Source organism: Poecilia formosa, unplaced genomic scaffold, assembly GCF_000485575.1.
Source record: "Poecilia formosa unplaced genomic scaffold, Poecilia_formosa-5.1.2 Scaffold67, whole genome shotgun sequence".
Taxonomy (NCBI): domain Eukaryota; kingdom Metazoa; phylum Chordata; class Actinopteri; order Cyprinodontiformes; family Poeciliidae; genus Poecilia; species Poecilia formosa.
This window is the reverse complement of record NW_006800006.1, coordinates 1,353,300-1,380,387: the sequence shown is the minus strand read 5'-3', so window position 1 is coordinate 1,380,387 and position 27,088 is coordinate 1,353,300. Positions and strand designations below refer to the sequence as shown.

The 27,088-nt window shown below is 40.8% G+C and overlaps 2 protein-coding genes and 1 long non-coding RNA gene across 5 annotated transcripts in view; 1 reads left to right on the top strand and 2 right to left on the bottom strand.

The window, feature by feature from the left end:
• LOC103140012 (low-density lipoprotein receptor-related protein 8) overlaps positions 1-8,185 on the top strand; it is a 96,019-nt gene extending 87,834 nt beyond the window's left edge. Inside the window, exons 16-18 of one of the 3 annotated variants that reach the window (XM_007554925.2) lie at positions 471-758; positions 2,046-2,114; positions 5,847-8,185. In XM_007554925.2, the coding sequence (XP_007554987.1) occupies positions 471-758; positions 2,046-2,114; positions 5,847-6,190 (701 nt within the window). In that variant the 3' untranslated portion in view covers positions 6,191-8,185. Of the gene's footprint in view, positions 1-467; positions 759-2,045; positions 2,115-5,846 lie in introns of all 3 variants that reach the window. The other 2 variants (XM_007554926.2, XM_007554924.2) reach the window with 2 other exon arrangements.
• LOC107836572 (uncharacterized) lies at positions 2,865-5,001 on the bottom strand. The gene is made up of 2 exons (XR_001662487.1): positions 3,880-5,001; positions 2,865-3,057 (listed from the first exon to the last, which is right to left on the bottom strand). It is a non-coding gene; the product is annotated as an uncharacterized LOC107836572 (long non-coding RNA).
• Positions 8,186-10,942: 2,757 nt separating the features above from the next.
• Positions 10,943-26,057, bottom strand: LOC103140011 (KN motif and ankyrin repeat domain-containing protein 4-like). The gene is made up of 9 exons (XM_007554922.2): positions 25,617-26,057; positions 18,073-19,512; positions 15,832-15,907; positions 14,910-15,197; positions 14,661-14,745; positions 13,164-13,383; positions 12,941-13,083; positions 12,603-12,803; positions 10,943-11,581 (listed from the first exon to the last, which is right to left on the bottom strand). The coding sequence occupies exons 1-9, from the start codon at positions 25,624-25,626 to the stop codon at positions 11,489-11,491; spliced, it is 2,556 nt and encodes an 851-aa protein (XP_007554984.1). The 5' UTR covers positions 25,627-26,057; the 3' UTR covers positions 10,943-11,488.
• Positions 26,058-27,088: the final 1,031 nt, after the last annotated feature.

Genomic DNA, 27,088 nt, shown 5'->3' with positions numbered 1-27,088 from the left:
GCAGTCCAATGAAAAACTGAAATAACCTTTTAGTTTACCACCGATGGGAAGATCTTAAGCAGATATTGACGTCATTGTCAGAAGGAGCTAAGGAGGGATTAGCCAGGGATTCCCACAGTGCTAAGAATATTTTTTCATTCCAGGACCTACTTCCTTTATTATGTCAAAATAAAAGTCTCCAACAGATTAAAACACTCACTTTCGTATTAACGACTCGTACTAATAGATGAGATCTGGATTGTGGTTGGCAAGTCAGAGTTTTATGTGATGAGGAATATTGTGGTGTGTTATTATTATCGTCACACTCAAAATGTTCTTGGCATTTGTTTTTATAGATCCTGCTCAAAATTAGGGAGTACCTCAAGACTTCGCAATGTTTTTGTAAACTTAAGTTTAAGATTTGTTTATTTGAATATAGTAAACATCTCTAGATCAAATCTCTAGCTTTGATTTAACTTTCCTCTTAGCAGCGCCGAGGGACGACATGACAGCGAGATCGCCACCTGCCTTAGAATTTACACCTGACGTCAGAGAAACTGACGCCAGAGGCATCGCTCCTTCCTCAGGAGGAGTCTCGCAGGCAGACGACATCCCCTACTTGAGCACCGCTCCATCTGCTTCTCCCGAGTTTCTCACGCCACTCAGTACGCTGCAGCCTCTGTCATCGCAGGTGTCCGAATCACTGGGCTCCCACTCCACAGCCACGGCCATGGTCATCTCAACCACGTCTGCAGGGGACAGCAGTGTCTCCCAACACTGTGAGTGTGCAGTCTTTGATCAGGGCTGAAATGATTAATCGAATCAATTGTGATTAATCAATTATCAGAATAATCGTCAGCTATTTTAGTCATTGATTAGTCGTCAGTTGGCTTATACGTACTCTGACTATAGCCATCTGCTGAAAGAACAACATTCAGGACAGTAATTAGGCAAGAACTGTACAAAAAATATACACATTTAGATGATACACTTTGTCTTTAAATATATTTTGCCCAGAACCCCTCAAGTGGCATTTTTAGCTTCACTTAATTCAAGTTCTGTAAAATAAATAAATAAAATCTCCTGCTAACTGCTATGCAGTTATTAATCCAAAACAATTAATCAACAGTAGACAATATTTTTTTTTAGATGCAAATGATTAAGCGTTCACAGAAGGAATGTTATTGCATTTTGCGCAATGTTTGTTTTATTTAAAACAAATTATGCCAGTTTGTTTTAAATAAAACAAATTTAACTCATTTACTGTCTTTGTAATATTGTGTAAAAATGGCTGAAGTGGTTACATAAAAAATGTGTTAAATGTGCCAAATTTTCTATCCAATTTATTGATTAATCAATTAATCGTCAAAAATAACCAATTACTAAAATAATTGTTAGTTGCTGCCCTAATTGGGATTAAAGAAAACTGTTGAGTTGCATCTACTTCCTGTTGGGAACATGGCTAGCGATCTCGTCTTGACTGTAATGAGGACATTAAAGTGGGGAATCTACAAGCCTCAGCCACCGACGATAGGAATAATTGTCACCTTGAAAATTATGCCGTTCTCCTCATAAAACTGTGCTTTATGTGGGTGGAGATGGTGGGGGGTCGCATATCTGGAAGGAAATTTGTGTTGGGGCATAAACGCTTGCCTTAGTAAGTACTGCATGTAGAATGCAAATTTTGCTCTAATGCAGTTATACGGAGCCTGTATGTATGAAGGTGCAGAAGGTCGGGGGTGTCTCAAAGTCGCACTCTGGCAAATACCAAGCTCTGCATCCTTTACATTCCTTTTTTTTTGTTTTTTTTTTCTCCCTCCTCCCTCTTTTCCACCGCTGTCTCTCTTTGTAAAACACTCACGGCCATTAACGCATGGTCACCCACTTCTCGCCTCCCTGTTTTATCGCCTCTCTCCTCCACCGTCTCGACCCTTCCTCGACGCGCTGCTTATCTCACGCTTTTTATATCTTACCTGCCTTCTTTCTTTTTGTTCTCTTTATCACGGCTGCCTTTTCATCCCATTACTCTTACACCATGTAATTTCTCATTCCTTCTCTCTCCCCAGCTGGTGGCGAGAACTTCGTTCTGGGTGAGAACCTGACGGTGGCCGTTCTGGGCGTTGTCATTCCTATCGGTAAGCTGGATGCAGCCTCTGTTTTCTGTGTTTGTCTGGTTACAGAAAAACCGTTTGGCCTCATGTACAGAGCCTTGCAAAAATATTCAAACCTTTTGGACTTGTTCACATTTTTCTCACATTGCATCCTCAAACTTCAATGTTGTTCTATTGGTATTTTATTACATAGATCACTAAGAAGTAGCACGTAACCAGAAAATGTTATGTAGGCTTTAAAATTTTTTACAAATTAAAAGTCTCTCTCTTCCCCATCAACTCATTCAGACTAGCCAGAAGTGATTAGCAAACACCTGAAGGAACTGTGTATGTCCTGGACTCTTTATACGAGCTGCTTCTCAGTGCAGTACTGGTAAAAATGTTGTCAAAGAGTTAATAGAGGAGTCATGTTGTGATGACTTCCTGAACGTGCAGACTTTCTTAAAGAGACAGAGATCAAATTTGAAGGTGCTAAATTACTCATTTAAATTACTAATTACTAATTACATATTTCTTTTGAGTCATATTTGATATTTAAAGTATTTTATAACAACTGAAGGTAACAAATTTTCTTGATTGTTCACACAAAATGATTCTGTGTGGCTGGAAAACACATTTTCATCAGAAAATGGAAGAAAATGTTAGAATACATTTCTATCCATTGCACTTGAGTCATCTTTCTCTAATAATGGCTGCAATTCTTGTAATTCTTCACTAAACGTCACAAACTAAGTCAAATTGGACGGAAGTCATTTGAGCAAGTTTTTTTTTTCATGCCCAAGATTATCATTTGGATTTATGTCTGGGTTTTAACTGGTCCAGATTAATTCATTGATGTGCCTAGATCCGGCTGTGTTCAGTGTTAACCTGCTGGAACAGGAACTTCATCCCCAGTTTCAAGTCTTTTGCTGTTCCTCTGTATTTAGCTCCATCCATGTTCCCTACAACTCAAACCAGCTTCCTGCTCCTGCAAGAAAAACACACTCACAGCATGATTCTGCCTCCACCATGTTTCATCACAGACACGGTGTGTTCTGATTGCTGCATACTGTTAGTTTTCCTCCACACTTACCGTAAATTTTGGTGTTTAATTTTGGTGTCGTCTTAGCAGTTGTGTTGGTCCATCACATAAAATCCCAATAAAATACACTGGTTTGTAGTGGTGGTATAAACATGTGAAAATTGTGATGGATATTTATACCTTTGCAAGACTCTGCACATGTACTGTGTTACCCTGATGTATAAGGTTCCTGCTTGTTGAGTCCGTCACACATTCACAGCTGTGCACTGGAGGAATGAATGCTTGTCTACAAGTCCTCCTCTCTTTTCATTTTTTATGTATTTGTTATTCTTGTCATTGTGCATCATTCACCTTCTACTGCATTGTTTTGTGGGGGATGCTTTGGCAAGCATTCCTTGCTAAAGCATTGTAGTTTTCAAACTTTAATGAGGAGTGATAATAATTGAAGATAAGAAAAACAGCAAATACCTTTGAAACTACCTTTAATTGTTAGAATTTCAAAGTTCTACCTACTTATGAGTAGTTCATGAACTAAAACACTTGTGGCTCCATCAGAAAGTCTGTGCTGGAAAATATCACACCTCAGACTAAATGTCAGGATACAGTTTGAAAGATTTTTAATAATATGGAGAATTTGGCTAATAAATAACTAAACTGCTCAGCTAGCCAATACGCTAAAAGATGAAGTTCTATTCAATCAGCCATTAGGCTGAGCTACATCCAGCTCATGGTTACATTTGTAGTCATAACTCAGAAATTTTAACTTACCAGTTGGAAAAAGTTGGACTTCCTACTCGGAAAGTTGGAGAAACCCAGACTAACCCCGGTCAGGATTTTTCAGTGTTCCAATATGGCCGCTCCTTCTACAGTAGTACGCTGTGGTGGAAACCTGTTTATTTTGCAAATACACATGCAAGAGTGCATCTAAAATCAATGGTACCTTTACTGCCTGCAACTCTTAGCTGAAAAAAAGTCACAGTGGTCTTTGCTTACGGAAAGTGAAGCAGTTTAAACGATGTTCATCAGCAGTAATACTTGGCCATTGCCATGTCGAAGTCCAGGCTTCTTTGACTATGTTAACTGGAACACTTTTAACTCAGGTGTGACATCAAAACCAGCATCACTGCTCTAAAAACACTGGGATCAGAGCCAAATGATTAACTGCAGGTCTGAGTCATTTAAAGGTGGCTACATCTGCTTGTTATACAGCTACAGTCTCTGGTAAATAACAGTGAATGAAGCTTTCTTCATTTTAACCCACAAAGGATTAAAATGGATCAGGAATCCCAAATATTGCTCACTGTTTGCTTAAGCAAAGCCACACAACTTAATTCATTTGCTACACCACATTGCTTTTGTTTTCTTATTTAATTGTGACTAAAAAGAAAAAAAGGAACAAAACATTTATTAATCATGGCTTATTTCCTTTAAAATGACAGACCTGATTTAAATCCGCTAGATATAAGGAAAATAAACATAATTCAGCTAAAAATATGACTTTATACCCAGTACATGCTTTAAGCTAAAACCTGATTCTGGACTAAATGAACTGGAACGAACTGAGTCAGCCTCCTTTTTCAGACGGACTTTTTCATTTTGTTCATAATAAAATCAGGTCACAGTACAGGTGGAGCAAACAAAAGGTGTTTATCAGCCGTGACAACTTTAACAGTGTTTTATTGGTTTGATTTAAAGCTGCAGTGTTAAATTACAATGAATATTTAATGGCAGATTTAATGTGATCATTAAATCAGGCATGTGAAGTTTCAGAATATCCTCATTAGTATCATCAGCTACTTTTCCTCATATCTGTTTGTGTAATAAAGACACTACATTTACAAAAAAATCATATTACAGATTATGTATTAAAATAACACGTTCCATTTTCCCTGACTTTTAAAGAAAAACAATCTTTAGTTTTAAACTGCAGTGTGTAACTTTTTAAAAAAAAATATTGCTACTTTTGCCATCTGAAGAAATGCAACGCTCCTGACCAAAAACAACCAATCAGAGGCAGGAGGAGGGTCTTAGTGCTGTCAATCAACCTCTTGTACTCACTGTGCATTGTGCTAATGTTGGAGAAACAACTTACCATTACAGGAAAAATGTTTATCCGCCATCATCAGTGGTCATGCTAACTAAGCTTAGCATTTACAACAGGCTATTTTAGCTGCAGCTTAGTTAAGGGTAGAGAGGAGGAGGATGAGCGGCGCCACACTGAGGGTGATTGACAGCGCTAAGGCCCGACTCCGGCCTCTGATTGGTTGTTTCTAGTAAGCACTGTGAGAAGGCAGAGGAGCTCAATTTTACAACAAATATATATATATATTTTTTTAAATAAAAGTTACATACTACAACTTTAAGATAACAAAATATTTTAATTTCCATCCAAAATAAAAAGGTATATCTTCTTTGAAAGTGTCTCAGAGGATCCTTAAAACAAACACTCCCACTCTAAGCTTTAATGAGGGTTATTTAGAGTCTGTTTAGAGACTGTGAGAACTTGTGTGACTCATCTTTAGCCTATGCTGCACCACCCACCCACACACACACACACACACGCACACACACACAGTCTCCATACCGCTCCCTCTTCCCTCTCTGTGTCCCCCATCCCGCATGCCTCCTCTTCTCCTCTCCGTGCCCGTCATCTCCCACCATGGACTCGTTCTGCCTTGTTAACGCTCCCCCTCCCTTCCCCGTGTCCCCTGCCGCTGTGTGTTAAACGCATGCAGTTCCTATCGTTGCCACAGTGGTGTTCGGCCTGGTCTGCGCCGGAGTCTACCTGGCGTGGCGGAACTGGCGCCGCAACTCCACCAAGAGCATGAACTTCGACAACCCGGTTTATCGCAAGACCACAGGTGAGGGCGAGGAGGACGAGATCCACATCGGGAGGACCGACGGCATGGGACACCACGTCCACCACCACCACCCGTACCCCCAAGGGGTCAGCATGGGCGTGGTGGGGGCTGGGGGCGGCACCTGCCCGCAGTTCATCGCCCTGCCTTTGGGGGGCAGCATGCCCGACGCGGGGACTCACTGGTACACGGAGCAGCCCATGCTCTCCACTGCAAAGTGAGGCAAAAGGACCTGCTTCTGGTGCAGCTTGGACGCTCAGGCACACGGTGAAGTCAGAATGAACTTGGACTAAGTTTACCGAAAGGATGAACGACATATCATAGTTTCATTCAGTCATACACACACACAGAGCCATGTCATGTTTCATATAAACCGAGAATGAGAAAGAAAAATTAGGGAATGAAATCTGTTTTTCCTCCAGTAGATTCTGGTAGTTAAGTAATCAGGTGGTGCAGACGCGCTCCCAACGCTGGAAAATCAAGTCAAACTCTCCATTTTAAACTTTTTCATTGACAACCGTGTGCATCTGAAGCTGCAAAAAGGTGCCGGGCTTGAGCATCCGTTTCGTCCTTGACGTGTTAGTTTGAGTTTTGTGTTACTCCTGGTTGGCGGCAGCGCTCTGGGACAGCTACTAAAGAAAGAGGAGCTGTTAAACTGGGGCAGCCAGTGGAGACAATCTGTTGTGATCAATCCCAGATGCTGTTTCTGGAGACACCTGGTGTCGTACACATTTTTTCCTGGATCAGTTTGTCCAGTTCAGAGCTTCATGATTTTGGTTGAACACTGTCAGTTTTGAGTATTTCTCTTATTTAGTGAAGAGAGTTGGAAGAGTCTTCTGTGAGCATAAAGGTGCAAGTCAGGCTTCCTCTTCTTCTTCTTCTTCTTTTAGTAGCTTGTTTTAGATGTTAAATGGTCTGAGAAAAGCAATAGGCTGCAGATAGCAGCCAGTTGAGGTGTTTTGTGGTTTATGAAAGTCACTGAGTGGTAATGATTTCATTTGACAACCCACTTTTGACTGTGACACACACACATACACTCCACCTGCCGTGCAGCGGTATCAGATTCCCGTTGTTTTCCAGAGGGGGTGGAGGGGGACAAGGACGAGGTGCAGTTTGCTCTCTGCAAACACAAGCAGCATGCAACCAACCGACATCGCCACCGTTCATTGTTCCACACGAGACTCTCTCACTCACACACTCACTGCACAGTCGATTCCGCTGCCACTGTTATTTGAGTGGACAGTTTGGGACAGGAGGCCCAGCTGGTTTCTGCTTTGGGAGAGAAATAAACCTGTCATATTATGTTACCACGAATGTGAAAAGAAAAATCGGACTCCCATGTAGTGCGGCGTGGCGCCTGCCGGTGAACACGTTTCACGCCGGTTTATACAGATCACCTGGAAATTCCCCCGTGTGTGTGCTCATCGAAATGCATGTGTGCCAATTGTCCATCGCACAGCCATATTTGAAACTGTTTTTTGGATGCTATTTGTTGCACAACCCTCTTAGAATGCCTTCTGGTACTGTGTTTCTCATGGAGAAAGAAGGTGTGTGTGTGTGTGTGTGTGTGTTTGCACGTGTGTTCACCTTTGTGTGTATTGGTGAGCGAGTGTGCGTGTGTCGGCAGAAAAGCTTTGAGGGTGCTTTTGGACTCATTGGGTTGTAAATACCTTTTCATAACGTTTTTTGATAATGTATAATTCTGTAAAAGAAGAGCTGTATATAAGATTTTAGATAAAGTGTTGACACCTATATTAATTTATTTGTATGAAGAAAGCACTGTTTTTTTCTTCCCTGATTGTTTAAAATCAGAGTTATCCACCAAAGTGGTTCGTTTTAGTTGGTGTTTCTTGCTGTGTCGTTTAAGCCTCTTTTTTGTGTGAAACCTTGTTTTTTTCTTAGCCTTTATATAATATTAAGAGGCTCCACACCCTCCACCCAAAAAGAATTTTTAAAAAATCCACATTGGTGGAACATTTTTAAGCCCAATGTAAGTGAGAACGTTGCTTTGTATTTATTTGTGCCTTTTTTGTTTACACTTTCATATTAACCTTGTGTTTTTGTTTTTTGTTATTTTTATTTCATGAAAAAAAGTCAGCCAGTTGCTGTACGTCTAATACTGAACTGTACTGAGGACAAATTGGTTCTGTGTTTTTTCCATAACTGATTAGTTTAAATATCTCTTTTTCTTGTTATATAAAATCTGACAAACACAAGTCTGCAGTTTCTCTCTTATTTTTTCCTATGTAAGACAATTTCCTTGTCACTTTATATGAAGAAACATAGAAAGGATTATTATTTTGTGTAACAATGAGTCAAATTAACAGTGGGTTACTCTGAGTGGTGTGATGATCTAGTAGGGGAAAAAGCTGGTGCATCATAATTTAGCAGAAATCAGATCATCCACCAGAATATTCTCAGAATTTGTTTTTCAATTTAAATTTTGTCACAGGTGTTCATTCAAAATTAACCAGGCTTCCCACAGAGCTCTTTGCCTAAAGTAGCAAATGATACACGACTTTAAATTATATTCATACATTAAATATTTTTATGTCTCATGATAAAATGTATTATTTCCTTAAATCTGAAACCTTGGTTTGTCATACTGTATTGTGGTTCCTTTATTAAAAATTCATAATCAAATTAACAAACAGTTTATCTAGGTGGATAAACTGTATCTCACCAAGCAGATTGGGATAAACAAATCCAGTGAGACTCTCTTCTTGATTCTGTTCTCTGTTTTTTAGTCTGATCCAGCATCAAAAGTTTGTCAATGAAAAGTGTTTTCCTCTGACACAGATTATCAAAACATTTCAGTGTAAAATCAAAACTAAAAACAAATGGTTACATTTCAGAGATGGAGCAAGATTTACCACTGTCTGGAGCAACAGTTTAACCCAAGGTTGCTAAAGTCTTTAAGAAGAGGCAGCCCAAGAATGTGTTCAGTTTATTACCTTAAAGCTGCAGAAGGTGACTTTTAGCAAATATGCAAAAATACATTTCTATGAAACTTTCACAAAGTCCTGACAGTAGACTTTGTGACAGCCTACTGTCACAAACATTACTCCAACATTTCAGAAGGGTAATCTGAAAAAAAAAAAAAAAAGCTTTTCTGGCTCCTTGCAGTGATCCTACTACCATTTACAGAAATGCACAACTCCTGGACAGAAACAACCAATCAGAGCCAGGAGGAAGGTCTTTGCAATGTCAATCATGCTTGTGTATGCCCTGCTCACATCCTTTCTCCATTTAATATGTTCTGTTGCTCAAGCTCAATATTGCCTGTGTCCTGCAGCTATTTAAATATCTGAGAAACAACAAAACAATTAAAGTGCCAATTTCTTGACTTCAGTGCCGGCTCAGCTGTGGACTGTATGCTTGCTCAAATTTGAGCTAAGTACACAGTTCTTGACAGCAACCAAATGTACAAAAGGTCTGTAAAGTTCTATATCTTTGCCACAGGAAGCCGGTTTGTTAGGTCTCCACGCTACTGCTTTCAGCCAACATTACTCCTGACTTCATCGGCCAAGTTCTGAATCTACATATGAACTCGGAGACTTCAGCATCAAACATAATATGCTACAGATTAATCTCAGTTTGTTTTGTACAGTCACCAATGTCATTAGTAACCTTCAGCTGCATTCTAGTCAGTTTGTTTCCTTTTTTCATTCAAGCTTCTCCTTTTTTGGGGGCATACTTATTCTAAAAGAGAAACCAGATGAATGCCTTTTAAACCCAGCGAGCATAGATACTCAACATACTTATGATGATGCACCTAATCATCCGGTAACAAATAAAACGCAAGATGCCGCCTGCTGATAAGGTATTGTATATTTTTGTTGTGCTTTATTTCTTTTTCCGTTGTAGCAAATCTGTGGCATCCTTAAAACCCATTAGCATGCGTAAAGAATCTATTCTGCCAGGAATCCCTGTTAACCACTAAAGCCGATTGGTTTTTAGAAAACCTGTGCTTTGGCTGTAAACCTCTCATTGTAAGCTGGCGCTGGCTGAGAAGTGTTTTACTCGCGTCCATTGAGCAAGTGATTCATCAGCAGACAGAAACCCCCACAGTAGACAAATCCAGTCCATTATCGTTATTAAAGGAAAGCGGGGTGAATGCCTTCAGACTCGGCTGCCTTCTTGTTGCAGACCCAGTATCAGAGCTATGTGGTATACACATATATGTAATTTTTTTGTTTCTTTGGTCGACTGGTGCCTTCAGTGGACGAAAGAGGTGTCACACATGCTCACTGTTGCACAAAGGCTGAGATGAGCCCCTTTATTCATTGTGACATTAAAGCCTGTTTGGGTGGGGGATGGGGAAACATACCCATGCTGAGGTGCACAGGCTAAGAAGGCCGGCTTAATTTAGTGAATGTGGAGAAATACATGTTACCTTTTCAAAATCCTCTTTTTCATTTGATGGAGCTACACATTTTGGGTAATGGAAAAACTTCCCGTTTCATCTACCTCTCCCTCTTCTTCGGAGTGATATTTGCTCAGGGTCATTGCAGCAGGGCTGTCCAGTGTGGCTGTGAGAAACCCTCCAGGGAAATGAGATGGCTTTCCTCTGTCAGACAGAAATCCTGCGTCTTTTCAATCTCCCCCGCACTCAATCCCTTTTGTCTTATCTCGCAAACATGAGGCCTTGCATCCCTCTGCAGCCCCGCTGCTTCCCACGTTAGGTGTGTGAGCCGACCGAACGTACCTGCTTTTCACCTCTGACCTGCAGATGAATCTCCTTCTCTCCCCCTTCTCCCTCCTCCTTTCCATGCAGGAATCAGCACAAATCTTTTCACACTTGAAAAGGATCCCGCATAATCCTTCGGAGCTTGTCGTTTTGAACGAGTCACTTCTGTGTGTCGGTTTCTGTTGTATGCGATTTTGCTGGGATGGGTTGAAATGGAGGAATTCTGCCACCTGCTGGCCGCATTTCTCAAGCAACACTCATTTCTACAAACCACAGCAGAAACACAGCATTGTATTTGATTTATTGAAGGATATACAGTGTGCAGCTTATTTTAACAACTAGAAGGATGTGATGTTTGCTTGTATCAGTTGCTTTATTCTATTTAGTTTGGATGCAAAGTGCAGAAATATATTTAGAGGCTGCTAAAAACTTCCCTTTAAACATATATATATATAACATGTTGATTGTTATCCATAAGTCATACTCATATACAATAAAACTTTTAAGAATAAATACTTTTTCCATTGCATAGTTTGCAGAGTTAAGCTGTGCAAAAGTCTGAGAAAACTATAACAATCACACATGAAAACGTAAGAAATAAATCATATTTACTGTATAGTGCATCAACAGCCACCAGTCATTCCTAGCTGTAAATAACTGATTGTGTACAGTCTTATTTATCTGATAGCTTCCCATCCAAGGCTAAAGCTAATGCTCATGCAGCAGTTCGGAAAATACAAAACACTCTCAGGAAATAAACTGTTTAGTCTCTTTTTAGGTGCCTCAAGCAAAGAAGATGATGAACTGGCGGATCGTAAGTTTCCCATTTTCAGAGAGCTCGAGCCTTAGCATGGGCCTGCAGGAGGGCCGCCGTGTCAGCGTGGGAACCCTGCTTGGCAATAGAGAGCGCAGTTCGGCCCCGCTAAGACAGAAAGGGGGGTCGAAGGGGGAACACACATTAGCACTGGCATGACAGCAAAACAAATTGAGGTGGTCCTACATTTTGTCAATGTTTGTTGCAGTTTTGACAAAAAAAAACCCTGTCCTGCAAATGTTAGCAATGTTAGCAGCTGTAGACATAACAGTTTACATCAACACATCATTTGAGACTTTTTTTCCTTTTTTTCTTGTTTTTTTTTTGGAATACTGACACTTATATTGATTTTACGCCCCTGTAGACATGCTTAGTTTACAAAACCATTTGTCAAACATCAAACACACACAAACCAGACTAGAGCAGTACTAGTAGAGACTAACGACAAAGAAAATCATATAATCCACTTCTACTAATGAGTTTTTAAAGAGATTTGGCTCAAATAATCAATGAATCTTCAGTATCTTATCAGCGTAGTCTTTTTTTTTGTATGCTTTTCCCAAGACACCTTGTGTGGATAATCATTCCTTCTAGTTTGAGATCCATCCACCTCTCAACGAAATAGGAGCCAGGAGAAAAAGAGAGGGGCAGGTTCATCCGAGTGGATTTCTTTTTAAGACTTGAATTTCCCTGGCAAGGAACAAACATTCACACCTGTGTGGACAAAGATGTCAGGTTCTCCTCTGTCTACGGGTGACAATCTGGAAGCCCGGGGCTGGGAAATATTGACACAATGTCCCTTAAGTTGGCCTTAGGGTATCTCTTGTACAGACTGGCCATGCTTGGTCTGATGCAGCTAGCAGTGAACGTGCAGGATGTCCTGGCACATTCTCCCCACATCGGGACGAAAACACAGATGGTATCTCTCTTCAAGATGGATGGAATAAAAATCAGACGAGAAGGAAACCTGTAAATGGTTTCCTTCCTATCGGTGACTTCTTGATCGGAGCAATCAATCAAGAAGTCTCACAGGTGGCATGTTGTCGTTGAAGTCTGGAGGTCTGACTGCTGACAGTGTCGTACTTTGAGACAAACCTGAACTGGATTTAGCTGTTGGTTGTAGTCTTACCTTGTCAGTCAGGGTCAGGTCACACTGACTTCTTTCTAGCAGCAGTCTGGCAATGTGTGTGTGGCCTCGTTCTGATGCGAACATGAGGGATGTCATTCCCTGGTTGTCCTGGATGTTGGCGTCGGCTCCACAGCTCAGCAACAAGCGGACCATGACGACTCGACCGTGTCTCACCGCCAAGTGCAAAGCTGTCTGGCCTGTCTGTGGTAAGAGAAACAAAAATTAAACATTAAACTCCTTCAAACTTTGAGGACTCACACAATAAAAAGAGTCTTGACATAACATGATTTTTATTTATTTATTATTTTTTTTGACAACAGATTGATTACCAGTGTTACCTGACTGGAGCAAATGTTAACGTTTCCCAGCTCCATTAGCTTTCGGACGACCTCCATCCCGGCAGGCCCATCTGGAGCGGTGAGTGACGCCAGCATCACAGCTGTGTATCCAGCGTTGTTCTGAACATTTACGTCACTCATTCCTTTACAGGAGAGATTGTGTTGTCAACTACAGCACAGCAAAAGCATTTCCTAAGGCAAAGGTTGCCCACAACTGTGTTACCCGTGTCCAGCAGCAGGCTCACGACGGCGTAGTTGCAGTGGGACACGCTGTAATGGAGCACCGTGTTGCCATTGTCGTCAGCTAGATTGACAAGGAACGCCAGCAGAGGTGGCGCTTCACTCTTTACTTCTTTCAGGTATGCAGCTACCCTGCTGGGCTCAGAGGCCTCCTCCGCTGCAGTGCCAAACCAGTGCTGGAACATTGTTACCAGAGCTTTCCTCTGGACAGAAACCAAGAAAAAGGTGACTGGTGTATTGGTCAACATGTGGGATAAAGTTGGTTTAAACTGATTAAACTGATAACTCTTAAGAGTCTAGATTTTAACTGATTAGCAAACGAGCAATGTCCAACAATCCAAGTAAGTTTTATTGCATTCTTCCTTATTGATTTAAGATGTAAAACCTCTAAAATTCAGTCTGCTTGAATCTCAGCTTTGCCCTTAACACACTATTTCCTTAACCTCTTGAATGATACACTTATTTAACTTTGAATTTGTGCATACTATGGAGCACTGAGGCTTTGAAAATCCTCTTGAAAGACTTTGTCACAAAGTAGGAGTATTTACACTTTAGAAAATACCCAGTCTGCTCACTGTTGCAGTGATGCTAACAGCGCTAATAGGATTAATAGTTTTAAAAGGTCTTAAAAATGTTAACATTATATCATTTTGACTGTGTCACTAACATAGTAAAATGGTATTACATGATGTATATTCTTGTAATACTCTGTTAATGAATTATTAATAATTCATTAAAGAGTATACAGCCAGAAAAAAGACTTGATAAAAATAATTTGTTTCATCACAAGGTAAAGCAACTTTTTAGACCACTTGAGCAACATTGCACGCCTCCATAAAGCTACAGTTTACAAAAGCAGCTTTTATAAACCCACCAGTCTTTTCTCACCTCAAACTTCTAGTGGTCAACTGTCTGAACATAAAAGTAAAGGCATGAATCGAATGCCTCTTAAGCACTCAATAAATCTTAGACATCTAAATATATTTCATAAAGTTCCATGAACATTATTGGCACAAATTGCAGCAGCTTTCATAGATTTTTGTTATTATTTCAAATTGGCCAATACTGTGACTAAAAATAAGGCGAAAAGTTGAAGCAAAAATTCACCGAATTAGAAAATATCAGTATCCGCACATAATTCATTTCAGATGTCTGAGTCAGATCAGGACCCAAAAGTTCTCAATCAAAGCATCTCAAGCTTGTACATCATTGGCTCATAATGTAGAATTATCCACCAGTCTCTCTGGTACACGTTTACACAATTTCATCGATTTGAGCACACAAGTCACAACCCAGAAAAAGACAGATCGATTCCAAATGTCCATGATCAGAGGAATCCTAAGTGTTTGAGAATAAAACTGCATGTTAGATTTTTTTTCATCAGTTATCTGACTGAGAGGATAAACTCCTAGGCTGCTGGTAAAATTGATTTAGATTAACATTTTCTCCTTCCCAGGAGTTTAATGAAAAGGGTATTTACCATGTCGTCATTTGGATTTTCTGTGATGTCCATGTGATCCTTAACAAAATGACAAGCAGTCATAAAATCTGCACTCAGTATGTCCCTGGAAGAGGAAGAGAACATCAGTGAAAGAACAGTACAGATAATCTGTCTCCTGTTTCAGAATCTGCTCCAATAAAACATTTAAAAGCATGAGACGTATATCTCGACAATCGAAATAGGATTCATTTTATACGGACATGGATTCAGAGTCTATGGTACCCTCACCTTCCCTTCATATTTGTGCCAGTTCTGTCCTCCAGGGTTTTGGACTGTTTCTCTGGACCCTCAGCTTCCAGCAACACTGTGCCTCCATCTGTTTGTCCTGATATCGCTCCCACCGGTGTTGCATGACCCTCTGGGCATGTCTGTTTGGACTTGTCGGTTTGGACTCGTCTCTTTGCAGGGTGTACATCCACCTGCGTGGCCTCCATCCCCCGAGGGACAACGCTAGCTTCCCCACACAGCTTCACATTATCCTGGCCAACCACACTTCCCTTTGTGGACATTTGGACTCTACAGTGAAATGAAATGGACATTTTATCCTCACTAACACCTTTTAGCTGCATCTACTATCCTGGCGATGACCTTAAATTGATAACAGCAGCTTGACTTGATTTGCTCTCAGAAATCCTTTTTAGACTCTAGATTCTCATAATAATGGGCTAATAATAGAGTCAGTCAACTATTTCCCTCGCAGTGCCTGAGCTGATTCAATTATTGAGACCAGACAAGGATTTATGTAATATAGCTCAAATGCATTATTCATTTTAGAAGGTCAAAAATAATTGCAGTCAAATCGTTCTGAAGCTTCAGTAGCTGAAAGTGAAAGCACAAACTGAACATAATGCCTGTTAAGGCTGAATATGTGATATTCTGAAGCAGACTCTGCATTGTTCTTCTTATGAGTCTTTAAGTCTAAAATAATGAAAGCATGTATTTAAGGCTTTGTCTGCCTTCCCTCATTTCAGCTTTAGACGTGGGTCTTGTCTAACTGATAGCTTCACATGGACTGCTATTCTTCTCCCAGACCAAAATCAAGAAGTCTTTTTTTTTTGTCTTGGTCAGAGAAAAAGACGCCTAAAGAGCCTCAATTTCAGCAAGGGGAACCAATAATCATAAGCGTTAAGGCTGAGAGGTATTCACAAACCCTTCATTAGCATCCTCCGACTGCAGCTTTTTTAGAGTCTGGGTGCTTCCATCACTCTCCAGGGCGGACTTGGAGGCTAAAGAGAAGACAAATACACACAATGAGATCAAACATAAGCAATACTAAATCCAGCTGATGAGATATTCATCTGATAATTGATTAATTGACTTATTTTAAACCTCCTGCGGCCTTAAGAGATGAGGTTTTTTGGATACCACGAGCCTTTAACTCTGTGCGCCTTGTGGCGTGGCCGCAGTGACGCCGTGTGCATTTTTACAAGTTTGTGTGTTTTTATGTACATTTGGAACCAATGGTCTGACAGGACAACGCCCCCACTTCCCTGCTGTCCGACAGTGACATTTGCCGCACTTCTCGTGAGCATCTCAAGAGACAGGTTAATGGTTAAAAAAGTGCCACATACTTTTTAGGGCCATTTAATATCAGTTTCGGATCAAATCTTGTTTGATCCTCATGTTTGGGTTCACGTGGCAGCAAAACCTGATTCATGTCAAAAGTATTTACACCCCTTTCACTTAAACTGAGTGATGCTGTGATCAGCATTTTGTCATGTTGCAACCACAAAGTTCTGAACTTGTGTAGGTCATTCCAAAACATAAATATGACTGAAAGCCACAGTTGTAGTTCTGATTTCATGTTTAGAGTCGTTCTTCTGGAAAGTAAACCTCCACCCTAGTCTAAAGTCTTTTGTGACCTCAAGCAAGCTTTCTGCAAACACCATGTTTCATCGTAGGGTTGGTGCACTTTCAGTATCCCTTCAAACACAACACTTTACATCAAAACACTTCTCTTTGTGCCTGATCTGACATTTTCGAACCTACAGGGCATGCTAACGTTTGGGCATGTCTGGAGAAATAAAAATCCAAAATTGGCATCCTCATAGCTCATTAATGTTAATGCATGATAAGTGGCTGGACATCTCTAATTTGCATTAAGGACCAGTTTCATTGAGTGTAGTAGGTTACTCTATAACAATGTTACTATACATATAAATAAAGCAGCAGTTGGTTGGTAAAACCAGATGTTTTATATCAGTGCCTCTCATGGAAGAAAAAAGTATTTCTCGAACAAACACAGGAAAAAGACTTCTAAAATGCTTTTTTCTCACTTGCCTTTCAAGGCAGAACAAAGAAATAAACAAATAAAATGGTTGCTTCAGAAATGAAAGAAAAATCATTATAATAGTCAGAAAGACTTAGAGAAATTCTCACATTTGTATATCACTATATTTAGATTTTTCATGATCGGGCAAAAATCTGTATGTAGTGTCAACGTGGCGGGCAGCATTTTATCAGTAACCTGTGTTTGTTTGATCTTCAAGCATTTGGATTACTTATGTGTGAGGATATTTGTAATATTTTGAATGTAATACATTAACATACCACATTTTCTTGGTTTCATTGTTTCAAAAAATGTTCTGACTGGGCAGGTTAACGGGGGTTAAATACTTTTACAATTACTTTGTTTTTCTTTTTTTTTTTACTGACCTTGAACTACAGATACATATTGTCATTTTGTAACAGTGAAATGCAGCTATTTAAAAACATTTCATTTTTGGTCTGGAATTGAAAACAATGACACTCTTAAATTTAAATTAGAAGTAGTATTTTGAATATATCCTCCAAGACAAACTAAAAAGAAAATTATGTAAAGCTTTGATTTAAGTTATGCGTTCACTTTTATCAGGAAAAATTTTAAGACGATTAAGAATTGATTTTTCTTCCTTTGGTCAGACTTTGCCTTTGAGGCTCATGAATTTTACATGCACTGAAAACCTACTGTCTGCTTTGCCTTGATATCCTGTACACTGCAAAAACACAAAATCTTACCAATTATTTTTGGTTGAGTTTCTAGTGGAAATATCTTAGTACACTTGAAATAAGTCAAAGTAACTTTTCAGCGTTTCATGTCAAGCATTTTTTAATATAAATTAAAACGTTCTAGTTACACTGGCAGACCATTTCATTTATTAAATAGGAAAATGTCTTGTAATAAGTGAAATAAGTGGAACCAGTAATTTTTCATCAATATTAAGGATACACTGACTTAAGACAAGGTCCTGTTTTCCTAGTTTTATCTTATTTCAAGTGCATTAAGTTATTCCCACTAGAAACTGAGCCAAAAGTACCTGGTAAGATTCTGTGTTTTTGCAGTGTAAAATAGACTTGACTAACCCCGAAACTTTTGGAAAATCAGAGACTTAAAATGACCAAAAATCATCACCTCTGTTCTGGATCTTCTGCCCATCGCTGTCTTCAGGGTGCTTGTGTCCAGACATGAGGACGTCAACCAGTTCCATCATCTCCTGCTGGAGGGAGTTGACTTTTGAATCCGGATGTTTCGGGGGTTTTCCCTTTTCTCCGAACTCTCCACACAAACACTCCCACTGCTGGTCCAGGAGACTCTTGATTCTCTTAATATGGCGAATAATGAATGTGTTTGTGACGCCATCAGACATTACTGAGTCTTGGTGCCTCTGAGCTTGTGAGGGTACAGTTCTTGTGATGACGGAGGAGGCAGGAATACGCTCGGGTTCGATGGACCTCACAACGGTCTCATCTCCCTCCTGGTCCACCACCACCCTTTCTGCACGCACCCACACCCCCGGGTTCCTGATGAGGTATTCTATCTTCTCATCTTTCCTTCTGCTCTCCTGCTGCTGCTCCTTTAGGAGTCCTGCTGTCCTCTGGAGGTCCTGCTCAGTGTCATGGAGCTTCTGCTCCAGCGCCGCTACCTTAGCCTGCAGGGACGTCACTGTGAGCAGCTCGTCCAGATCTGTGCTAGTTTTCCAATCATTCGCGGGGTTTATTTTGCTTGTGACGTTGTGATTTCTGGGAAACATGACGTGACTTTCCCGTTGGGATTTCAGGACATCCCCTTTGCCATATTGTGATGAAGTATGAAGATCTGTGGTGCCATTGACTGTTGATGGAGGGATGTGGTGGACCAAGCCAAGGCGGAGTCTTTCCCTTTCTTCTTGCAGGATGCAGATGTGAGCCCTGAGCTCAGGAACGACCCTCACCTCCATCTCGAGTTCTCCGACGCGTTCGAGAGCCTCGGTCAGGCGCCTCAGCAGCCCCGAGCAGTCCTGCGGGCGAGGGCTGTCTGAGAGGAAGACGTCCTCGCAGGAGGTGTTCCTTCCTCCGAGGTGATCTCTTGAACTCCGGACGCTGCTCCTGTCATCTGTGGACTCAGATTCTTGCCTGAGCAACACAGTGAGTGGCAAACTGGAGGCCCGTAGGAGATGAGGCCGGATATGCTCTCCGAGAGGTTGTTCATCGAACTCCTTGATCCTGGCCTCCATTTCCGTCAGGGACGTGAGCCCCGTTGGGGAGAGAGGTGGCCTGTGATCGAAAGTCCAAGAGGAACACCCATGGTGATGGTTGTCGAGCGGTCGGGATCTGGGGTCAAGAGCTCCTGTTGACCTCCAGGGACTTGGTTTGTAGCCAGAACCAGAGGAGTTGAGGTGCCTGGGGAGAGTGCTGGCCCGGGATCCCTTGCTTCGGCGCTGAATGGGAACCCTTTTGATGGTGTTGCCTTTCTCAATGTCATCCACGTATTTGAGGAAGTCCAGATCTAGTTGGAAGCCGTACGGGGTTTCCACCGAGTATGGGGGCTTCCCTTTAACTCCATTCTCAGCCATTTTGTGACGTGCAATGAGACCTGTAAGCAGGGAGGTAAGCGTGCATTAGGAATAAAAGTCAGGGTTGGTGGACTTCCAATGTTTTTAAAAATCCTGAAAATCAGTTTGTCACAAAATGTCTGACTGAACTTGTCCAATCTGAAAAGTATAATTTCGCTTAAATTTTCTCAACAAACATTTTAATTTCTTTTAGCATAACACTTAGCATATTGCTAAATTGAGAGTCTGGCATGCAGAGCAAGGTAGAAAGCCCAAACATTCAGTAGCTGTGCTTTTCCTTCTCCACCCATTAACTTTCTTGTTTTCCCAAAGACTTGATTCATTTCTTCCATGCACCAAGCAGCAGTTTTTTTCAGCACAGGCTGGCCTGATCTTCTTTTGATTACAGCCACAGTTTCCAGGACGAGAGCTGAAAATAGTTTGCGACTGTTTCGCCCAGCAGTTATGGGCAGCATCGCAAAAAGAAAAAAAAAGCCCTACTCCTACAGACTCCTACAGACATAAACACAGGCAGCCATTGTTCTGAGTCACTACTGTGCTCCTTCAGTTCAGCATCTTCTTTCCCATTCTGGATCTACTTTTAGTGGTGTATGACTTCCTCTTGAATATGGGTCGATTAGTTCATAACCGCACGATATTTTTCACTCCTCCCTTCTTTAAAGAGCTGGTCCATGGAGAATTCCCACTCTATCTGTCATCTATATCTTCATTAAAACCTGACCTCCTCTCTCCTCCTACGTTCTCCTCTCTTCCTCTCCTGACCACCGGCCTCTGCGGGAGCTTGCTGTCACCATGAGGCGCCGCAGCCACCAAGCCACAGCCCCAAACAATGCAAGCTATGCAGTAAACAGACAAACACCCCCAAGTGGCCCTGCTAAGAATCTGAGTGTCTGTCATTCACGCACCCTCTGATGGCCAGCAGTAAACAGCAACAAATCTGCAAATCAAAGATGGGTGACAAGCTCATTTTGTAAGCTAAGAGATAAACATCAGGATTTTTAAATGACAGGCAAAATATAATTAGGCGTTTTTGGGAAAATTTGGTCCACGTTTTGCTGCTTTTATTTACGATACAGCTTAAGTTGGTAAGAGAAACAGTCATTTCCAACCAATTTTCCAGTTTGGGTCCTCTGTGATCACTAGGTTCTGCATGTTTTAAATGTGTCTCTGTTCCAGAAAACCTCATTCAAATGATTAGATGACCTCCTGTGTATTGGGTAAAAATGTTTTACTCAGCTGGCTGGGTTGAAGACCAGCTTTAGAAGCCACACCCCTCTTCACAAGACTTCTCCACTTTCAAACAAAACATTGTAAGTAGAAAGTTTCAAATGAATATAGCTGGTTTGTATAATTAGAATTTATTTGGAATTTTTTCTGATACTTTTAGATTATTTAAAACCAAGTATCAAGCACCAAATTTTCCCTGACAAACTACTGAAAGATAAATGTATCCAGTGAAAGTATGTTGTCGGATGTTGCTACAACCTTTTGCTGAAAACAGTTTGAAAAAGAGAAAAAATAATTATTTAACCTAAATCATCTTTGTTTGTAACTTAGCATCTCTGAATTGAAAAACTCAAAGGTGAAGATTATTCATCTGATTTAGGTAGAAAAGATAGTTGATACTTTGATCCCTGCTTTTCAGGGGCATCGTTCACTAAAGGGCGCAAGGGGCATTCACATCCCGGTATCACTCTAGCAAGATGCTAGCTAGAATGCTACTTATGGAACCATAGTCATAATGTTTTATAATGTTTTCTCACAAACCTGTAAGATTTTTGCAAAACAGCTAAGTTTAAACTAACATTCAGTTACACTGGATTTTAATAATTAGTGTCAGAGTAAAAGTTAAATACAAATACACACAACTCTACATATTATGTACCTTCCACTTCTTAATGATGCTCTACTTTGGATCAGTCTGTCACATAGAAAACTAAAGAAGTTCTTGAGGCTTGAAAACTTTATCAAAGTGATATAAACGTTAAACATGATCATTCTTTTTATTTCCCTCATGCTTTAACGCTTTCTGGTCAGGGCTGGCCCAAGGTCATGTGGGACCTTCTGCAGAACTTGATTTGGTTCCAGCGTTTTAATCCAGATGTGGTGGAATCTGGGAGAGGGGGCGGAGCTTAGAGCAACCTGAGATAACAGGTTATTTGCTGATGGAAAAACCCAAGCTCCAACACAAAGAAAGCTTTAAACATGTGGCTTCAGATTGTAACTATCACACTACGAAGATCTTTTAAAATACTTTTACAAAGTAAACTTTACAATTCCTTTAAAAGTTTTTTTTCTTTAATTGTTAAAAACCTTTACTTTTTCAATGCTGAAACCATCAAATCAAACTTAGCAATATTCTCATTCTGTTTAGACAAACATTTTAGATCTGTGGTCTGTGCTTAAATTCAAGCGTTTATGGAAGGCCCCTGACGCTCCAGGTTCCCCTTGGTTTGCTTACACTCTGGGCCGGCTCTGTTGTCTGTTCCAGAAGGTTCTTTTCCCATCAGGATGTTTGACTTTGACAGGAATCTTTCAGCCGTCAATCTGAAGAGTTTAAGTTTAGCACACACGTGTACCATAAGCTAAAGCACATATCAGGAAGACTCCTAGGTAGTTTACAAACTATAGATCGTTCAGACCACTGTGTCCAAGCTTTAGAAACAGACTAGCACAAACTGTGAATTTCACTTTCACCAAATTTCATAACTTTATGGGAAGTTTTGAGGCTCTCTGGGGTGTTTTGACAAATCACTTTTTGAAAACGTGCTTAGATGTCTCCAGGATAATCAGAAGATCCGGTTTCAGACAGCTGGTTTTCAACCATCTACCAGATATGTGATCAAAGCTGCCTGTTGTTGCCAATAAGCTCTCTATTTCCTACTTATAAATATAGACCTGTGCATTTCTTCCAGACCAGGTTACCACAGAGGAAACAATATAGCAGAATTAGGGTTAGGTAATTCCCCAGAGTCATTGCCTAACTATGTCCACATGTCCGTGGCACATATTTTAATTGTCTGTGCTCGGAGCCGAGGGCCCACCTCACAGGAAACCCAAGAAATGAAACGTTAAAATATTTGCCTAACCCCAAACAGGCCCCAGCAAACCATCAGCGCTGGGAGCTGCAGCACTGTTGCTGGTGTTGCTGCTGCTGCACACTGAACTTTTCAAAGGACACTGTTAATTCGCAATTCATCTTTTGAAACAATGAAATTCTATACCGAAGAGAAGTGTCACTTCTTCTTCTTATAGGGACAGCTTTGCTTTCCCACAGCTGCTGGCTGTCTCCTCTGGGTGAATATGACCCCGCTGAGATGTCCCTCCAAACTTCCCCTGCATCAGCACAAACCTCATAATCACACCATGTCTGTCCACAGCATTCTTTACCAAAAACCACAGCATATAGGGCCAATCTCTGAGGAGTGATGACAAAAGCTTCAAAATTAGATGCTGCTAAGGCCAAAACGTATTAAGTCAATGACTTCTCTCATTGATGACACTCGCAAAGACATATGACATAATACATATTAGTGGTGTCCAGAATATTGGCATAAACAACAGATGGAAACCATGCAGAAGTTCCAGTCATGAGAAAGTAAAGCCATCAAACCTCCATTCTGTGGAGTGTCTCATAATATCATAAAGGACATGTGTCTTTTATGACATCTATAAATATTTTCCTAATGATTTTATATTCTCACTTAAAAATCTAACCTTAAGTTAAAAGACAAAGTGTGGTTTTCTGTGATACAGGGTTACTTTGATTGATGAGTTGTTGCTCTGTGAGACCCAACCTTTAATTTTCACACCCAGTAATAGAAAACCAAAATGCCACAGCAACCCAACCTATTCTCACTCCCAGCTCTTTTCTTACTGATGATTGATAAGGTGCCTGTTGCCTCTCTAACCCACAAATGACCCCTAAAGTGTCATTTTGGGACAGATGAAGTCTGTAAACTGTTTACATAAAAATTTATTTTTCTTCATAACTTTTGAATATCTCAATTCAAGGTCATATCTGAAACCTACATTTATATGAAGTTCTCTCAAAAGCTTAAACAGATTAGCTTTTAGTGTTTTTTGTTTTGTTTTGTTTGTTCTTTTACACACAACCTGGTGATTACTTACACAGAAAACAGAGGAAGAAGGTGGTGCACCACCAATAACCTTGCAGGAAAATAAAACTGTCACATATAAAATACAGTAAAAGAAAGAAGAAAAAAGTATCATAGTGATGTGAAGGAATACAATTTCTTAGGGGTTTTTTTTTTGGACAATCTGGACACATTACATGTTTTATTCTCAGTATGTGTTTGACACAGGAAGATCATTTATGGTGCACCTCCCCCAATCTTCATTTCCTGTGGAAATAATTATCTGCTTTTGTGAAGATAGCTACCTTGACAGTGGTTTAATGGTTCATAAAGTAGCTAACTCATAAGGCATAGTAACATTTTTTTCAAATGGGAAAAACTTTATTATGGTTGAAGTCCCCTTTCAGCTAGCCTCAGTAGCTTCAGTCTTCAGGACCTGCTAACCTGGATTTAAAGAAACTGAAGTTAAAACGAGAGTTATCTCCTGCAGCGTACACTTCCGCTAATCCACTAAGGAGCTAATAGTGCGACTACGTTTAGCATAGCCTTTTTGCAGTTTTTGCTAACTTTGAAAACATTTAGCATTCCCTAAATAATTTCTCCAGTTAAATTCTAAAGTGCTAATTTTCTTGGCTCTTTTGTAAACTGTCAGTTGAATAAAGTTTGGCATCTGTAAAGTTTTATCAACTTTTAGTTTTTCAAGTAGTTTGACATTTATATTAATGCTCTTACTTTGAAGTGGGTGAAGACTGTTTATGCAGCAGTTCCATTGCCTCTTCTCACATTCTCTCACTTTTCTATTTTTTCCCCATAACGTTGTTAACATGTAACAAAGTATTAGTACAACGGGAGTCAGATGAATGAGTGAAAACTGTTCAAGCAAGTCCTGTGGCCTCAGCAAAAACATAGGAGTGTGTAAAAGCTTGATGAAACAGGTGTGTGATGTGCATCAACACCTGATTGGACGGGTTCGGACCTGAAGTCTGTTAGTTGTGGGAACGTGTTGACAAACGTCCACAGGCAACGTGGTCATCCTGTTTGGCCTTCTGACCACGCCAGGACTATTTTTGTGGTTGGGTCATTCACAGTGAAGCAGCTTGCTACCAAATTGAAGCAGTTTGTAAACTTAGTTTCTCAACAGTTAAACTAAAAAAAGCAGAACATTTTCTGTCTTTCGTCTTCTTTCTTTGTGTTTTTTTTTCTCCACAGTATGCATATGTCTGCATGTTTCACTGTCTTTGTTCTTTTCCTGGAAAAATCCTTCTTTCTCCCCCTTTTTTTTTTTGGCCGTACAACCTGTGGCTTTTTCCAGCACATAGCTCTGAACCTCATCTTCTGTTCAGAGTTGATTTAGGAACTGAAGCCAAATGTTTGGACTTGTGCTCCCTCTTACCCCTTGCACTCTATCTGTATCTCTTTTTTATTTCCTGTCAAACTCAGATTCATCACAAACTGCCCTCAGAGTTCCTAGAAATCCCTCACCCGCTATGATCCTTTATTCAGTTATTCTGGACTTTTTGGACCGCCAGACTCGTCCTGGTCCTCTTCCAACAGCAACAGGGTCGGAGTTGTGACATCCAAAGCTCCCGTTGCATGGCAGAAACAGCTGCCAGGGGCTTCACCAAAGGAAGAAAGCCACGGTATGTTAACATAGCGGGGGTTAAAATAGAAAGTGTGCCCGCCTGTGTGTGTGTTTACATGGATCACACATGTTTGCCAAGTTCAGCTGAATTCCTCAACAGGACGCACGTTTAAATGTCAGGAGCAGCGCTGCGTCTTTAAAAGACAAAGTTCTTGTCTCAAAGGTGTTGTTAATATTCACATTAAGGCTGTAGGTTCACTCCCAGCATTTAGTCAAGTCCCAGTGTAGTCGACTACTTTCTGACCCTGAATTTAGATCAGCCACTTTCCTGTCCCCCAGCGGTCAAGGTCAGCGTTCAGCATCCCGGCTTTGATTAAGTACCCAGCCGAACAGCGGCGAGCAGCCTGGAGAGATGCTACAAGGTGAACACTCTGTCAGCTCTTACCTCGGGACATGTTCAGCACTTTCCTCCACTCGCTGTCAGACGGTCCTCTGCTGTCTGCCGCTCAGCGCTGCCTGCTGTCTGTCTCCTCCGCAGGCGGGGAGGGCAGCATGCCTCGGCTGTCTGGGAAATGCCACCACGCGGCCCCTGCCATAACAGAAGCTGGGTTTGCTCGTGTGTGTGTGTGTGAAGGAGAGCGTCTGAACGAGGAGGAGCTAGCAACATGCCTTCCTACGTTGTCTCCCATCCAGCCAGAATGACTGATTGAGAGGAAGGCATAGACTCACAGAACCACACCCACTCCTCCAGACGGCAGCCAAGACCAGTCTGGAAATGTAAGGAGGAAGGTAAGGAGTGTCAAACTGTCGGAAGTTTGATGCATGTGAGCAAGACTTGAAAAAAAGCTGAGTGCTGACCAGAATTAAAAAAAGGCAACATGAGTAACAAACAGACCTCCTGGTATGAGAACTCTAACCCACTGTGGTGTGGCTCCTGTGTGATCATGTTCAGAGCGGCATGCCGCTCGTTCTTCGTGGATCCTCTTTCAGAATGTGACTAGCATCTTCTTCTGGGGCAGCAGCATCTATGCCCAACTCTTTATAATACCAGAGGATCATAATAACACAGGGATCAAGACTGCCTGACCTCTGCAGGTAGATATATTGTGGTAAAACCAATCACTTACTTTGAAGTCATACATGTCAACAGCCTACATTTAGCCAAAAAATCGGACTTTCAGCGTTGCTGGTTTTATTAATGTCCAGAAGCTTGTATGCATGTATTTTTTTTATCAAAATCACCTGCAAATAGATAAAATCAATAATTACTCATTGATTTAAGTCAGTGGTTCTTAACCTTTTTTGAGGTACCGAACCCACCAGTTTCATATGCGCATTCACTTAACCCTTCTGTAGTGATAAATAAAATATGATTTCCCCTCCTCCCCCCCAAATTCAAGACATAGGAGTCTAGTTGGGTCACCCCAAAATCACTAAGTCTTCTTAAAAGGTAGAGTCTCTGAGAACAGTTCTTCAAAATATAGTCAGTGTTTTCAGCAAAGTTGAGCTGACTATCCTGGAACGACCCAAGGTATTTAAAATTTGCCACAGTTTCAACAGGTTGGCCATCGAGAGAAACTGGAACCACTTTAAGGTCTTGTTTAAATCATTTAATTAGCTCTACATTCTTAAGAGAATGAAAATGTAATAATAAATAATAGAGACTTTGCGGTATTCTGATTTAGTAATATAATGATATTAGTTGTCTTACCACCCCCACGCCACTAGAGGCAGTACCAACCCCGAAAAGATGCGACTAAGGAGCAGATGTAAAGACACAAGTTTAAATCCATGCTGAGAGTTGAACTCATAGACATAATATAAGGGTAGACGCCGCATTGGCTGCTCCGGCGCAGGAAATACGGCGGCCATCTTAGAGCGGTATAAACTCCTACTTTCCTCAATCAAAACAATAGA